General features: G+C 47.2%; 1 protein-coding gene across 4 annotated transcripts in view; it reads right to left on the bottom strand.

The window, feature by feature from the left end:
- STAG1 (stromal antigen 1) overlaps positions 1-16718 on the bottom strand; it is a 348090-nt gene that overhangs the window by 4754 nt on the left and 326618 nt on the right. For all 4 annotated transcript variants that reach the window (XM_030574674.1, XM_030574672.1, XM_030574676.1 and 1 more), the window contains 3 exons: positions 15289-15460; positions 14203-14313; positions 1958-2072 (listed from right to left, as the gene is read on the bottom strand). In XM_030574674.1, the coding sequence (XP_030430534.1) occupies positions 1958-2072; positions 14203-14313; positions 15289-15460 (398 nt within the window). The remainder of the gene's footprint in view (positions 1-1957; positions 2073-14202; positions 14314-15288; positions 15461-16718) is intronic.

The raw sequence follows: 16718 nt of genomic DNA, 5'->3' as shown, positions 1-16718 counted from the left end.
GGCCACTCTGGAAGCAGCGGTACAAAGGACCGAGGAATATACGGAGGTGGACCTTCCAACGTGGGAACCTTGAGCCCTGCAGGATCCAGAGGGGGGTAGGAAGCCCCGTGAACACAGAGAGGGAGGGGAGCCGCTGGACAAGCGACGGGAAGAGCCCTAGGGGACCCTTAGCCGCCCAGGACAGCCCAGTGTTAGCGGTGCGGGAAGCTGGGACACAAAAGTCGGGACTGCTCGGTGATGGAGTGTGGGGTGGTGGACTTTTGTGGCTGGACCTGGAGTGGGGCGCAGAAAAGGAGGCGTGGGTTGGACACAGTCCCGGTGAGGGTAGGGAGAAAGCTCCAGCGGGGTCTAGTGGACACGGCCTCCGCCTGCTCCTTTGTACAGCGGCGCTTGGTGAGGTCGCGGTGGCTTATCCCTGGGAAACGGATGTGTGTGGAATGCATCCACGGGGATAGGGAGTATTGTCCCGTGGCCCAGGTACCACTCGAAGTAAACGGACGGTTTGCCTGGAAGCGGCTGGAGGTACTAGAAGGGTTAGCTTATCCCGTGCTCTTAGGGCAGGACTGGCGCTCTCCCCTAAATGGAAGGTCGGCCGGAGGGGAGCGACCATTAAAGTGGAAGAAGGGAAAGAGGACCCTGGAAAGGGGGAGCCTGACCCTGGGGGAGGTGGACCCGGAGCAAGGGGCAGACCTGCAACCTCCAGGGGAACAGCTGAAAAAGCCTAGACAACAAAGCCAAGATAACAAACCAGAGGGAATGGCTGGGAAGATCAGGAAGCTTCCGGGGGAGGACGCCCGGGGGGAGATTAAAGACACCCCACACGGGGAGGCCCCACAGCACAGAGGTGAAAGGCCTGGCCCGGAAGCGGGGCGCCGACTCAGGGCAGGGGGCTCGGAGTCAACAACTCCAGGGAAATGGGAGGAGGAGCCTCCGGAGCCTCTGGAGCGGCAGGCCCAGCCATGTGAATGGTGGGAGGACCTCTGGGTAAGCGTGGACCTGTGGGGTGCCCCACCCCGTACCCAATGTACCTTTTGTGGGTGGGGTGTGCCAAAGCCCCAAAGGGTTGGTCCTGGGGGCCTCTCCATAGAGCAGGCAGCCCCACCACATAGTAACATCCCGAGCCGAGGGAAGAGAGGCCGAAGGCGACCAGGCCTGGCACCGGCTTAAGGGGGGAGGTATGTAGCAGGGTGCTGCTGCAGAGGCAGCTAATTAGCCCCTGCTCAGCCAGCCCCAATCAGGTGAAATGGATTGGGGCTGGGGAGAAGCCTGGTGCCTGGCCTCTGAACGGGCTGCACCTGTGGGCCTGCAGGCTCAAGGGCCATAAAGGCTGGCTGGCTGCCAGAGGAAGGGAGGGGGGAGAGAACAGCCAGAGGCCCTGCAGTCTCCAGGCTGGGGCAGACTCCCTGTAAAGGAGGAGGAGGAGAGTAAGACCTGTAAATAGAATCACTGGTGGTGGGAACCGTGTGTAAATAAAAAGCCACGGGTGCTGCATCCAGGAGGCTCAGAGTGCTTTTTGAGACAGCAGGGAGCTGCAGCAAGGGAGGCAGAGGAAGAGACCCAGTTACAGTCACCCATCACAACAATACAAGGGAAATTATATCTCATGCTTTGGGGTATAAGCAGATCTCCTATTAGGAAAGAATGTTCTCACAACTGGCGAGATATATTATGGTGAGGTTTTTTAACCTTCTTTAAGCACTGGGTACTTGTTACAACCTAGAATAGCACATTAAACTGGAAGGAGCTGTGGCTGAATAACAGTTCCTGCATTTCTATGATTAGGGGATCAGTGGGGTCCGCACTTACAGTTGATGGCCCTCCAATCTCCTCCCTCAATCAGGTGCTCAAAAAACTGGAAGGCAGGCAGACCATTTTGAGAAGCTGATTTTGTAGTTTCTTACCCTTTAACTATCCTGACCCATTTAAAACTTGTTATTAACACTCAAGCCTTACTGACCAGATCAATGACCATGGTGTCTTCAAATTCCTCATTCATATCCTCTAGCTGACCTCGTGAGGACATCATTACATCTTCAAAGATGGGCTCAGCATCATCCTCCATTAGACCCCGTCTGATCATTAAAGAGAAAAAACTTTGTCAAGATATTTAATACTTCCCAACATGGCTTTGTTTTCTCCTTTTTAAAAAAATTTTAATTACAAACAACCAGCCTTCCACTCTTTGGGCTGCACATTAATACTGTTGGCTGGAAACAAAAATAACCCATTATCATGTTATCAACTGAATGGAGATCTCAGATGTCAAAATAACTTAGCACCCTTAGAAAGACTAAGGTAAAAAGTCCTCTATAGGTGCATTGCAAACATTGAAGAAGAGGTTACTCACCTTCTGCAGTAACTGTGGTTCTTTGAGATGTGTCCCTCCACTTCAGGTGCACCTGCGCCTCTTGAGTCCTTGATTGAAGATTTTCAGTTAGCAGTATCTGTTCGGCGCACACATGCATGCTTTGCCACCTCATGCTGAACACTGAGACTATATAGCGGCATGTGGGTGAACCACCCTCAGTTTCTTCTTCACCCAAATGTCCCATAGAGACCAGTCTAAACAAAGGGGAAGGAGGGTTGTAGTGGAGCACTCGTCGGGGGACACATTTTGAAGAACTGCAGTTTCTGCACCCAGTAACTGCCTCTTCTTCAAGTAGTAGTATCCCTCTGGGTGCTCCGCTTCAGGTGACTTCTGAGCAATATCCCCAGACGGAGCAAGGAGTTTAGAAAGTTAGTGCAGAACTGAAGGTAGTATCAAATCTGGTGGCATGGATCAGGGTTGATGTTCAAAAATATATGTATCGAAGCTCATGTAGCCACCCTACATATTTCAGATTCTGAACATTCTTAAATAATGCTGTAGATGTTACCTGTGATCTGGTCCCATGTGCTATTACCTTTGGGAGGGATGAACGCCTGCAGCATCATGGCAAGTGAGAATACATTGAGATATCCATCTTGATAGTCTCTGAGGAGAGATCTAAACCCCTTGGATCTATCCGTGAAGGAGATGAAGTGCCTAAGTGACTTTCTAAATTGCTTGGTCCTAACTACGTAGAAAGCCAAAGCTTTTCTAACATGCAGGGTATGAAAATAAGATTCCTGCAAAGAGTCACCAAGGCACCAATCTCCTCGACATTACTGGCTGACATAATGGCTCCTAAAAAGGCTGTCTTCACAGATAAAAGGAACAGAGAACTGATTGCCATAGATTCAAATGACTGTCTCAAAATAGCAAGTTGAGGTCCCAGGTTGCAGTGGAGTCCCTAATGTGGCCATAGAGATTCCCCAGGCTCTTAATAACCTAGATACAGGGTGAGCAAAAATGGAGAATCCTTCTACCAGAGGATGAAAGGCTGATATTGTGGCCAGATGAACCTTAATCAAACTAACTGATAACCTTGATTTCTTCAGATCCAACAGATAAATCCAGGATGACTTAAAGTGTCTTCGACTCAGGCAGGAGGCAGTGAGGACAACATCAGTGGAAGAATCTCTTCCATTTCTGCAGGTAAATAGCACAGGTTGACCTCTTTCTACTATTCAGTAACACCTGTTGTACTTCCACCATGCCCTAAGGTGGAGAAGCACTAGGATGGGGACGAAAAACGTGACTGGCATCCTTCGACTAGAGATGAGGAATGGTTGGAAGCCTGAATTATGGTTGCACACTAGGTGAAATAGGTAAAAGAATCAAGCTTGTCTTGGCCAGGTTGGCACTATTAGGATAATTTTGGCTCTGTCCTGTCTCATCCTGTTCACCAAGTTTAATATCAGTGGCAATGGAGCAAACACATAGAACACTTTCTTCTAAGACAGAAGAAAGTTATTTCCTAGGGATTGGTGGCCCACACCCACTCTTGAGCAGAAGAGAGGGCACTTCCTGTTTCTGGAGGTGGCCAAGAGATCCACCATCTTTGGAATATGCTGTGGAGAACTTTGGTGTCTAGCTCCCCTTCGCAGTCCTGTGAGAAGTGCCTTCTGAGGACATTGGCTGTGGTGTTCTGAACACTTGGGAGGTAGACTGCTGAAATCTGGATCTGATAAGTTATGCACTAGTGCCATAGTTTCATAGCTTTGGCACACAGGGAGAGGGATCTTGCTTCTCCCTGCTGTTAATATAGACTATGCAGGATACATTGTCCATCATGACCCTGATTGATTCACCCTTGATAAAGGGTAAGAAATGAAGGCAAACTCTCCTGACAGCCCTGATCTTCAATAGATTGATGTGGAGACTGGTTTCCTGAGTTGTCAGGGCACTGAGGTAGGCTCCCCATTCCAGAAGTGATATGTCTGTTAAAGTCACTGATGGATTTCAGTGACAGAAAGGAACATCTGCACAGAGATTGAGTTGATCCTTCCACCAGTCTAGGGACTTCTTCACTTGTAGAGGAACCATCACCTGTCTATACAAGTTGTCTCTGAGCCAATCCTGGAAGCAGCAGAGGGGTAGCCTTGAGTGATTGATCACAAAGGTATACGGTGCCCTTTGTCCCAGGAGCTCGACAGTTACTTATTGTGGTCCAAGGGCTCCTTGAATTGCCTACACCAGACCTGACAAAGTTACAAATCTGTCTAAGGGAAGGTAGCGTCAGGCTGTTAATGAGTTTAAATGCACCCCTACAAATTCTATCTTCTGTACTGGGGTTAATAAGGATGTTTCTACATTAAGCTGCAGACCCAACTCCTGGAACAGAGCAAGGGCTATCTGGGTGAAAGATAGCACTGCTTCACAAAAACAGTCCTTGAGTAGCCAGTTGTTGAGATACAGAAAGACTAGGATTGCTTTTTGTTGGAGGTAAGCAGCCACTACCACCAAGAGCTTTGAGAACAACCTTGGGGCCGAGGAAAGACCAAAAGAGAGCACTTGATACCATAAATGATTCTGGCCTATAATTAAGTGTACGTAATTCCTGTGTGATGGGTGTATTGTTGTACAAAAATAGGTATCTTGTAGTTCGAGGGTTGATGACCAATCCCCTTTCGCTAGTGGAAAAAAAGGAGGTTACTTACCTGTAACTGGAGATTCTTCGAGATGTGTGGTCCCTATTTGTTATCCATTGAGTGTTATAAACATGTGTCATAAGTCCAGAGCCGGAGATTTTAAAAGCAGTAGGGTCTGAAAACACCCTTGCTCTGCCTTATTATTTTGTCTGAGGTGATAAAGGGTGGGAAGGACCAACCACATCCTCAGTTCCTTCTCCACTGCAAATGGAACAGATCCGCAGCAGAGGGGAAGGTGAGAGGGACTGAAATACAGATAGGTACCACACATCTTGAAGAACCTCCAGTTACATTAAAGTAACCACCTCTTCTTCTTTGATCGATGGTTCCTACTGTATTCCACTGAGGGTGATTAACAAGCAATACCTAGTTAGGACAAGGGTATGAGGAAGACGATGGAACTGTGGAACAGAGAAGAGCCATGCCAAATGAGGCATCCATTGTAGTCTCATATTAAAGTGTAATCGGAAGAGAAGGTACGTACTGAACTCCATATGGCCCCCCTACATAGGTCTGTAAGTGGCATGCCATGAAGCACGGCTGTAGTTGATGCTTGTGCCCTTATGGAGTGTGCTCATACCCCAAGGGGTGGAGACAGTCCTGACAACTGATAGCAGAGTGTAATGCACCCCGAAACCCACTTAGAGATCCTTTGAGTGGCTATCGTTTGCCCCTTAATCTTTTCCACTTGAGCAACAAACAGTCTAGGGACTTCCTGAATTATCTTGTCCTCTGCAAGTAGAAGGCCAGGACTCTGTGGATGTTGAGGGAGTGAAGGTGCCGTTCCTCCGTTGAGGTGTGAGGCTTCAGAAAGAAAGCAGGTAAGTATATGGGATAGTGAGATGAAAGCAGGATACAACCTTTGGCAGAAACTTGGGGTGCAAGCGCAGTGAAACCTTGTCCTTATGGAACATGGTAAAGTGGGGGGTCTGCCATCATGGCCCCCTCTTCGCCTACTCTTCTCATGGAAGTAATAGCTACCAGGAAGATGACCTTCATGGAAAGGACAGACAGGGAGCAGGAGGTTCAAATGGTGATTTCATCAACACCAAGAAGACAAGATTAATGTCCCACTGGGGAGCAATGGGTTGAACAGGTGGATAAATCTGTAGCAGGCCCTTCCAAAACCTGGTAGTTAAGGGGTGTGTAAAGACAGAGTGCCCCTCCATGGGTGGTGGTGGTGTTGCAAGGCATCAACAGCGGCTATATGCACCCTGATGGAGTTGAGAGCAAGTCCTGATGCCTTCAGGGACAGGAGATAGTCCAGAATAGAGGAATGTCTACGCCCTCAGAGGCAAGACCCCTCTGCTGGGCCTATGAGGTGAAATGCTTCCACTTAGTCCTACAGGACCACTTTACTGACTCTTTTCTGCTACTCGAGAGGATGTCTTGTAACGCTCTAGTGAAGAGTCCATCCAAAAATCAAGCTCATAGGTGAAATGTCTGTTGATCAGGATATCTGATCTTGCCGCCATCACGTGTGAGGAGTTCCAGGGAAGCTGCCAACAGAAGTGGGGGATGCACTGACATACAGTGAAAGAGGGGAACCCAGAACTGGTGAGGTCAAAATAGGGCGATCACAATAGCCGGTGTTCTCTCCTGTTGGATCTTGTGTAGGACACATGGCAGGAGCAGTAGGGGAGGAAAGGCATAACTGATCTATTCCAACCAGTGTATGACTAGGGCATCACCTTGGGAGAGGGTGCCAACCCCTTCACCTCCATCCAGAGCAGTACTGTGTGCATTTGCTGTTGGTATGGGAGGTGTAGAGGTCTCCGTCAGAGTCTCCCAGTGGTCGAAAATGTATGCAACCATAGTATTGTTGAGTTCCTATTCATGATCGAACAAAATTTCCTGCTGAGAGATTCCACATTTATGTTTGGAGTCCTGGGAAGATATGCTGCTGACAACAGGATCTTGTGGGTAATGCACCAATCCCCAGAATTAACTGCTTCTGCACAATGTACTGGTGACCTTGTGCCCCCCTTGTTTCTTGATGATGTAAACAGCAGTAGCATTGTCTGACATGATGAGAACATGACAGGAGTGAATGGATAGGAGAAATGCGTGGCCCGAAGTTCTAAGATGTTGATGTGCATCCAGGATTCTTGAGCAGTCCAAGTCCCATGTCATGTGATTGCCCATGTGGGTGCCGAATCCAGCAAGCGACGCATCAGTAATGAGTATTATGTTCAAAGAGGATGGAAGGAACAGTATCCTGATGCAGACCTGACCTGGGGAGGAGAGAACGTTGGGTGGTATTGTCTGTAGGAAATCTATGGTATGGTGGGTGGGAGACTAGGCCCTCTGGAGCCACAGCTGCAGGCAGTGAAAGCGAAGACGAGTGAAGGTCAAGAAAGGAAAGGCAAGCCCTGGCCAGAACAGAAGGAATGGAGACCACCTTGTCAATAAGCTCTTGGAGGATCTGGAATCTGTCCTCTGGTAGACAGGTGTGCGTGAAGACTGCATCGATGCAGGCCCCAATGAATTCTAGGGACTGAGAGGGTACCAAAGTCATTTTTTCAATGTTTATGCTCACCACCTAGAAGGAGAGGAGTATGAACAGCACAGAGGTTGAGGCTTGAACCTCCCATTTGGATCACACTGCTAGCAGCCAGTCATCGAGATAAGGGACTATAAGGACACTTTGATACTAGAGGTGGGCTGCCACTACAGAGAAAACTTTGGTGAAGACCTGTGGTGCAGTAGTGAGTCAAATAGCAGAATCCTGTACTCGAAGTGTCAAGGGCCTGCCATGAATATCAAGAAACGTCTGTGGGTAGGATGGATATCTACATGAAAGTAAGCATCCTGCATAACGAAACCCATAAACCAGATGTCTTTTTCTAGTGAAGATATGATGGCTACTAGGGTGACCATACAAAACTTTGGCTTGCGTAGGAAGTGGTTCAGACCACAGAGGTCTAAGATCAGCCTGCCCTTCTTCTTGGGAACCAGGAAATACATGGAATAGAACCCTGTGCTTTGATAGGCCACAGGCACTGGTTCTATTGCTCCCCTTTGGAGTACAGAGTCCACTTCTAAGGTGAGGATACTGTCATTAGAGTGGCTTCTGAGGCAGGGCCAGAGTGAGGGATGTGGATGAGGCAGCATTGTGAACTCGATTGTATAGCCACGTTGAATGACATCCAGGACCCACTTGTCCATTATTATCATGCTCCAAGCTGATAAAAAAAGAGTGCTAGATGCCCCCCAAAGGGGGTGGGTCGGGTATATCTCATGAGGCAAGTTGGTTAGCAGCTCTCTAGATGCACTCAGAAATATTGCTTCTGCAAAGACTGTGTAGGAGATAATGAAGGCTATGACAATGAAGAAAGAGGACGGGGCCATTAGATATTCTGTCGTATGCAAGGATGCTCATAGGGCCACTGATGGAAGAATTGAGGAATTCTGAAACGCTGCGTCAGTGGCAGGCTGTAGAACTTGCGCTTGGAGCCAATAGTTGCTGTGGAAGGGTCCCAGGACTGGGGTACCAATGATTCCTTTGCTGGAGAAAGGAAGAGCACTGCCACTGAGTTGGCGGAACCTTCGGCTAGTCATATTGACCGTATAGGAGGGGCAGATCCTGCGCTTTATCTGAGTCCTCTGATGCTGAGAAGTCAGAGCCTGGTTCCAATAGCGGTACCGCCAGAACTGCAGGAGATGTAAGGGAGCAGGCAGGAACATGATCTGAAGGAGGTAAGTCCAAGGTAGGACAGCATACCCCCTTAGATGGAGACTGAACCTGAAGATGTGGAGATGTCACCTCCTCCAAGGCAAAGAGTTCATGAGGCTCGGGAGCCAATTCCAATGTCAACGGTACATGCTCCGCAGTCAGAACCAGAGCTGGAATGGAGGACTGAGAATTCCCTTGACTTCAGCGGTGCTGATCTGGAATGGATATATGACTCGGTGGACAGAATTGGTGGGTCCGGAATTGTGTGTGTGACTGCTTGCTGTGCTTGTAAGCCTTGGAACATGCTGCTTCTCTGTGGCTGGAAGTTGTGGACGGTGCAGTTTCTTTCTTGGGCCTGGAGGAAGATTTACTGCCTTGCTTATGAATAAGCTTTCTTGCCTGATGACTAGGCCCCAGAATGGGATCCATAGCACTGGTACCAGTGGAACCAGACTGGGTCTTTGCGGTAGGAGGTGTGCGTCTAGATCACTCAGGCCATTGTACAGGGTGAGGGGTCTCCAGCCTGGATCCGACTGTGGCTTCATGGTGACCTCCATGAGGTGCTTCTTGAGGTACAGACCAGCCTTCCCAGGTGGGGAAGTAAAGGCTTGGGAAGGAGAGGCAGATACTGCACCTGGATGCAATGTGGGCTTCTCCCAATCAGTAAAGGCAATGCTGGTGCTCAACACTGACCAAGAACAAGCGAGGGCCAGAGGCGCAGATCTTGAACCCCAATGTCTTTGGCATAATCCAATACCCAGATGTGTGTGATGGGGAAAGCAGACCAGTAAACGGCACCCCAAAGTCTGTACAAATCCTAAAAACTACTACTAACATTAAACTACTGTAAAAACAACAAAAATACTAACTATATACAAGCATGTGTTTTAGAAAGTGCATCACAAGAGACAAAAGAACAGCAGAGGCTCCAACTCAGGCCATGCAGCAGTAAGAAGGAACTGAGGGCCAAGCTGGCCCTCCCTGCTCTTCCTCACCTCTGACAAAACTATGAGACAGAACAAGGGTGCATGCACGGACCAACTGACACTACTACTTCTAAAATCTCCAGCTTCAGACGCATGGCGCCTGAGTATAACCCTTAGTGGAATACATAGGGACCATCATTCTAAGAATTATAACTTCCAGAGTCACCATTTTGAACCTTTGAGACTTTATGAATATGTTCAGAAGTCTTAAATCTAAGAGCAGTTCTCACCCTCTGTCCTTCTTTGGCACAAGGAAATACTTTGGGTAAAATCCCTTGCCCTTGTGAGGAGGAGGGATTGGCTCTACTGCTCCTAACTGAAGGAGAGAATTCACTTCTTGTCACTTCAAAAGCTCAAGAGGGGGATGCTGAAGAGGGATGGGAAAGGGGGATGCAAGGTGGGGAGTGATATAAAATGCATGGTATGACCTGATGTGATGACCTCTATGACCCACTTGCCTGTAGTGATCCTCCCCCAAGCATGTTGGAAATAGGCAAAGTTGGTCTTCCAAAGGGGAGTAAGGGGGGGCAATGGGAGCAGCTGTAAAATCAGATGTGAGGGAAGATTCAAACTCTTGACCAACCATCTAAACTGTTGCTTCAAAGATGACTAGGTCAGAGGTCTCAAACTCAAATGACCACGAGGGCCACATAAGGACTAGTACATTGGCCCAAGGGCCGCATTACTGACACCTCCCCCTCCATCCCCTCCCTGCCCCCAGAGGGTGCAGGAGGGGTGTGGGGTGTGGCAGGAGCTCAGGGCAGGGAGTTGGGGTGTGGGATGCAGGAGGGATGAGGGGTGCTGCAGGGGGGCAGGGGGTCGGAGTGTAGGAGGAGTGCGGCAGGAGGCTCAGGGCAGGGAGTTGGAGTGTGGGGAGCAGGAGGGATGAGGGGTGCAGCAGGGGGTCAGGGCAGGGGTTTGGAGTGTAGGAGGGGTGTGGCAGGAGGCTCAGGGCAGGGAGTTGGGGTGTGGGGTGCAGGAGGGGTGATGGGTGTGGCAGGGGGCTAGGGCAGTGGGTTGGGGTGTGGCAAGGGGTCGGGGTGCAGCAAAAGGTTCAGGGCAGATGTTTGGCTGCAGGAGGGGTTCAGGGGGCACGCTCTGGCCCGGCGCACACCCGGCACTCCCTGCCTGCCTGCCCTGCCCCCGCGCTGCTCCGGGAAACAGCTGGAATGTGGGTGAGCAAGAGCACAGGGGTGTGTGTGTTGCTGTTGCTTCAGGCACCGCCTCCAGCATCTCTCATTGGCCGGGAACTGGGAGCTGCTGGGGGCAATGCCTGAAGCAACTTCAACACCCCCACCGCACCTCTCCTCCCCCAGGTTCTGTCAGCTCCTTGGATTGGCGCAGGGGTAGGGCAGGCAGGCAGGGAGCCTGCCCTGCCCCCGGGCTAGAGCCGCTCTAGGTAAACGCTGGGGGAGGGAGAGGAGGACCACGAGGAGCTTGCAGGCCGCAGAAATAACCTCATGGGCCGCATGTTTGAGATCCCTGGACTAGGTGGTTGGGCAGCCCTCTTTCTATGAATCTGCGTCTTTTCCTTGGCGGTTTGGAAGCTCTGTGGAATCCAGAAAACAGAGCAGGACACAATCTCTGGGAAGTCTGTGACTTACTAAACCTTTTCCTATTTGTAGGTATATATATGCCCAGGGATTGTAAAGTAGCCCTAGAATCCTTTAGTGTGTGCAAGTACTCATCTGTGGTCTCCGAGAAAAGTTTACAACCATGAAGGGGAGGTTCTCCAAAGTGTTCTGTACTTCTCTCTGAAACTCCAAGAGTTGGAGCCATGATGCCCTGCACATAACTCCATCATGGAGAGGGACCTGGCAGCAGCGCCTGCAGCATCTAAGGATGCTTGAAGAGGAATTCTGGCCAATAATTGGCCTTCAGAGATGATGGACTGGAATTGCTCCCTATATTACTGTGGCAGATGTTCAATAAAAGCTGTGACTTTGTAAAATTATATTTGGCCACGACTGCCTGATAGTTTGCGATCCTGAATTGTAGGATTGCTGATATATAGGACTTTCATCCAAAGAGATCCAGTCTTTTCTAGTCTTTGTCATATACAGTGGACTTAGAGAAGTGCTGCCTACCATGCTCATTTACCACATCCACCAATAGGGAGTCAAGTGGAGGATGGGAGAACAAAACATCAGAATCCTTAGGGGGGGACGTAATACATCTTATCCACCTGTTTACACGAAGGCAGAATAGTGGCAGGTGTCTGCCACACAGTCTCAGCTATATCTAGGAGTGCCTCACTGATGGGTAATGCCACTCTAAAGGGTGTTGCTGACTACATGATATCCAACAGTTTGTGCTGTGAATCCTTGAACTCTTTGAGTAGAATCTGAAGAGAGTCAGCTACCCGCTTTATGAAATCTTAAAACTGCTGAAAATCATCAGCCATGGATGATGGTGGAGGCAACTGATTCCACTGAAGAGGATGAAATAGGTGTTTGAGTGGTGGTCTCCTTATGTGCCCCGGCTTCTTGTTTCTCAAACGTCTCCTCTTGTGGTGTTGAGGGGACTGGTTGGGGAGGATAAGGCTGTATAACTCTGGCCTCCCTATAAAATGGTACTGGTGATCAAGCCAATTGTTTCCAATAGGCAGCCCCAGGATCCAAGTATGGCCAAAGCGAGACTCATGTGGAAGTGGGGATGGCATACAGGGTTGGTTCTGCCACGCTCGATAATGATCTTCCCTGTGACTGTCAGAGAGTAAGTTCCTGAAGGGATATGCTGAAGAACCCTGAACAGAAATAGAGGAGACTGACTGGAAGTCTCCTTCATTCTCCTCCATCTCATCCAGTGGAGGAGCATTCACAGAAAGTGGTGCAGTGTCCTGCATTACCAGAGGAAGGTGATCAGGAGATTGAGATCTTGGTACTGAGAGAGACTTGATACCCATAAAGAGCAGGGACTTTGGTTCATCCATTATAGAGAGATCCTTTGTGCAACTGAATGTCTGTGGTACCAAGTAGGGGATCACTACCGATGCAGTAGCTGAGCACACAGTTGCTGAAGTTGACAGTACCACTGATGGTGAGTGTACTGAAGTAGATGCTTGCTTGGTGACAAATACATAGGTACCAACAGCTAGTCTGAGCCTGATGGTGCCAGTCCAGTATCTTTTCCCTCCTTGATGCTAGAGGGTACTGAGGTCCTATGGGAGCCATGTCTGTCCTTTAAGTTTGGGACTTCACTACCTCCGCAGCACCAGAGGAGAAGTCCTCCAACTCAGTGGTACCAAGTCAAGAGGTTGAGGCTTTGGAGACTGTAAATCTCTCTGTAGAACTTTCCTGGGCTTTTTCAGAGCTGGCTCCTTAACGTGAGACTCTGCATTCCTCTTTTTAGAAGTCTTCAATGAAGCCTTCAAAGTCTTCACCTTCTTAGGGGAAGCCTGTGCTGAGGCTGAAAGGGCCCTGGATCAGTTGAGAGACAGGTATGTGGAGGAGTGACTCAGAAGCTGGCCTATGGCTGTGTTCCATCATCAACAGTGAGAGTTTAATCTCCCTATTCTTCTTTGCCCTGGACTTGAGGGCCAGACAGAGGTTGCACTTCTTGGAGGCGTGGGACCCCCCCAACAAAGACACATTTAGAGTGGCTGTCCTTACAGGTATAACCTCTTGACAGGAGAGGCAGCATTTGAAGCCTGGCGAGCCAGGCATGCCCTGCTAGGAAAAACAAGCTTCCTGAAGGGAAAAGAGGAGAAAAAACACAATCCTCTCAATACTTATCTAACTAATATAACTGTACTAACAACTGACAATACTATCTTAACAAGTACAGAAAAACAGAAAAGCCAAGGCACGCTCAAGGTGCGCAACTAAGGATCTGTCTCAGGATGAGGTGACTGAGAGCTGTATAGCCTTGGTGTCTGGTACCAGGAGGCATACGTGAGTCGAACAGACACTGCTAACTGAAAATCTCTGATCAAGGGCTCGAGAGGTGCATGCACATTGGAAGTGGAATACTCATAGGGATGCTACTTGAAGCATTAAACCTTACAACAACCCTTCAGGGCAGGCAAGTGGTAATAGCTTCATTTTACAATAGGGCAAGCATGTACAGAGAGGTCTTGTGATTGCTTAAGGTCTCACCGTAAATCACCAGAAATTCTGGGAATAGAACCCAAAACTGGTTCCCAGGCCTGAGCGTTAATGGCTTGATATTGTAAGATGCTGGACACTTTGGCCACAATCTAGCAAAGCACTTCAGCAAATGATTATTCAAATGAGTGGTCGTACTGACTTTGGTGGGAGTACTCATATGCTTAAAATGCTTTGATGGATGGGGCCAGAGCAATCAATGTCTTGCAGAGCTGAGTGCCAAACCTTAGGCCACACTCCCTCTGCTGATGCACATCATAACTTCATAAAGCTGTTAGTGTGCTTGTATTAAGAGAGATAAAATGTTTTACAAACCCTAATAAAATAGCAGCTACATAGGGCAGGGTTAAGTCCATCATTAACAGATTCACTGATTCAATTACTCATCACGAAAAGGATCTTTGGTGGTTTGAACACTTACACTGCATGTCTTACACCACTTCTCCCTTTCATGTAATTCATTCCTGTCCTGTCCTTTCGATTTAAATCTTCTAGCTTCTGCTGGCCCAACCAAGATATCTGCATCTGAGGACTAACACATATAGAGCAGCATTACTAACTCAGTCACAACACTGATTTTGTATTTATTATTTTTAGATGCCACATCAGTAAGTTTCTTCTCGGGCCAACTTCAAGACAGTATGCTTTAGCTGCTTTGCACTATACCGGCAAAACAAAGTTCCTGTAAACTCAGTTTCACTGGCTAGTATGGCCTGGCTGCTTTGCTCCAGAATGATATTATGCAGCCAGAGCATACCAGTGAATTTGCCTATAAAAGTTAAAACAAACAAACAAAATGTATGGCTGATATTACAGATCTTCAAAGTTTTACAAATATCACATAGTAGCATTCTCACAGTTTCTTGTTCAGTGTTCATGTATGAACTTTTAAATTAAGATAACCAAGGAAATTCCGAAAAACTACAAAAAGTTGGAGTTAAGATCTGTAATTTAGGATAAAATAAGTTACAGGCATGTTATAATTATCCCCCAAACAAGCATTATAAACTCAGGAAAAGAGCTTTTAAGGTAAACTTAAAAGAAATTCAAACATTTTTCAAGTTATGAAAATGCAGTTAGGGCACCCAAATAACTAACTCTGCCTTGTGGTGGTGAAAAAATAAAAGAAAAATCTTGTCTTTAAAAATCAGTTAAAACTAACTGTGGGCCACAGACATTAAAATGCCTTAAAATAATTGTATTGTTATTGCATTGGATAATTTCAGCATCCTTGTAATATATTTCCCCCCTAAATTATGGATATGCCCTTTCTATCTTTGTTTTAACAGTTTGTTTTCTGAGAATCTAAAATATTTTCATTTGACACAATTTATACCAGGCTAACCCATGGAATTACCAGGCAAGATATTTTTTTCCTCCAAAATATATGCTGCAAATGTAAAACCATAAACATGTTGTATAACTGCTACTGCTATCACAACTGTTTTGTTTAGCAAATGTTTCTTGTTCAGCACAACACGTTTGAGCATAACATCTTGGTACATACTTGTGTAAAAAATCTTGTTCAGATCCATGTTCTGACTCATGCTCTTGAATCTGCTCTCCCATTTGTCTAGTGTTCTCTCTCAATACAGTTGAAGTGAGCTGTGGTGTTTGCAGAGCCCCTGGAGTTTGAATGGTGTCGTTCCTGTTTAGCCATGAGCCTTCCAGACTCTCATCTATAAAAACAGAAATTACATTTAGCTTGTTACTTGAGACAGTGAATTTATTTAGCACAATATTACTATGATTCATAACTTATTCAGGCCAACTTTTAAACAGGATATTTATTGGCGGCACATATTGCATAGAGTATAAGCTTTAGAACGCATACATAGTGCTAACTGAGGACTTGAATTTATGTATTCATCCACTAGTACATTTTGATAAGTTCACTACCTCAGTTAGAGCAAATTCTGCAAAACTATAAGTTTACAAATTCAGTATTTTACACCATAAATAGGTAACTGGGTGATGGATTAATCTGGATTAATCTCCAAGAAGTTTAATTTCCAGATCTAATTTAATTTTGTATTAGTACTCAGGAGGAAGGATCCCAACTCCTTATGCCAAAGAACAATTAGGAACAAGATTCACCCCCTTCTTTGAACTACCAGGTATTCCCAACAACATTTCAACTTCAAAGCAGGTATTTTAACAAACAACAACAACAATAATAATCAATCATAAATATTTGTATTGCAGCGGTGCCTAGAGAACCAGGTGCTGAACATACACAGAGCAAAGATGGTTCCAACCCTGAAGAGTTTACAATCAATTTATAACATGAAAGACAACATCTGGATATAACAAACAGATGAGGAGGCGCACAAGATAAGGATGGAGATCTGGCCAACGATGGGTCATCAGAGACTTTGGTGGGAGAGGAGTGAGTAGAAGCTAGAAAGGAGAGTCTCTGTTTACAATGGAAGTGGAGGAAAAGAACTCCAGACAGCAATTTCAGACAGAGCGTTCAATGAGCCTATGAATGAAGGGAAGAGGAAGATGGGGTGGTAGCTGGAGATGCAACCAGAATTAACCATGAGTTTTTTTTTAACATGGGAGAGACTAAAGGATGCCTGCTTGTACTGCGAAGAGAACGAACCACAGGGAAGGGAGAGATTGAGAAGAAAGACGAGGGAGATGATTACAGCGTGAGCGAGGGAGATCAGGAAATGGGATAAGGTTGCTGGGGCAGGCGGAGGGATTAGAGGAGAAAGACAAGATATCTCAGTTTCACTGATGGGGGAAAGTAGTAAGCGATAAGAGAGATTAGGAAAGGATGGAAGGGAAGGGAGATCCCTTTGGATTTTGTCATTTTTCTCATGCCTTTTTCTTTTTGGGATTAACTGTTGCCTGCTTGTTCTTGAATTTACCCTAACACAAATGCCCTTGGAACACCTCTGCCATTCAAATTTATCTCATAGTTTCTTTTCA

This window comes from Gopherus evgoodei, chromosome 9 (assembly GCF_007399415.2).
Source record: "Gopherus evgoodei ecotype Sinaloan lineage chromosome 9, rGopEvg1_v1.p, whole genome shotgun sequence".
Classification (NCBI taxonomy): Eukaryota; Metazoa; Chordata; order Testudines; family Testudinidae; genus Gopherus; species Gopherus evgoodei.
Note: the sequence above shows the minus strand (reverse complement) of the source record. Positions and strands in the feature narration are given on the sequence as shown.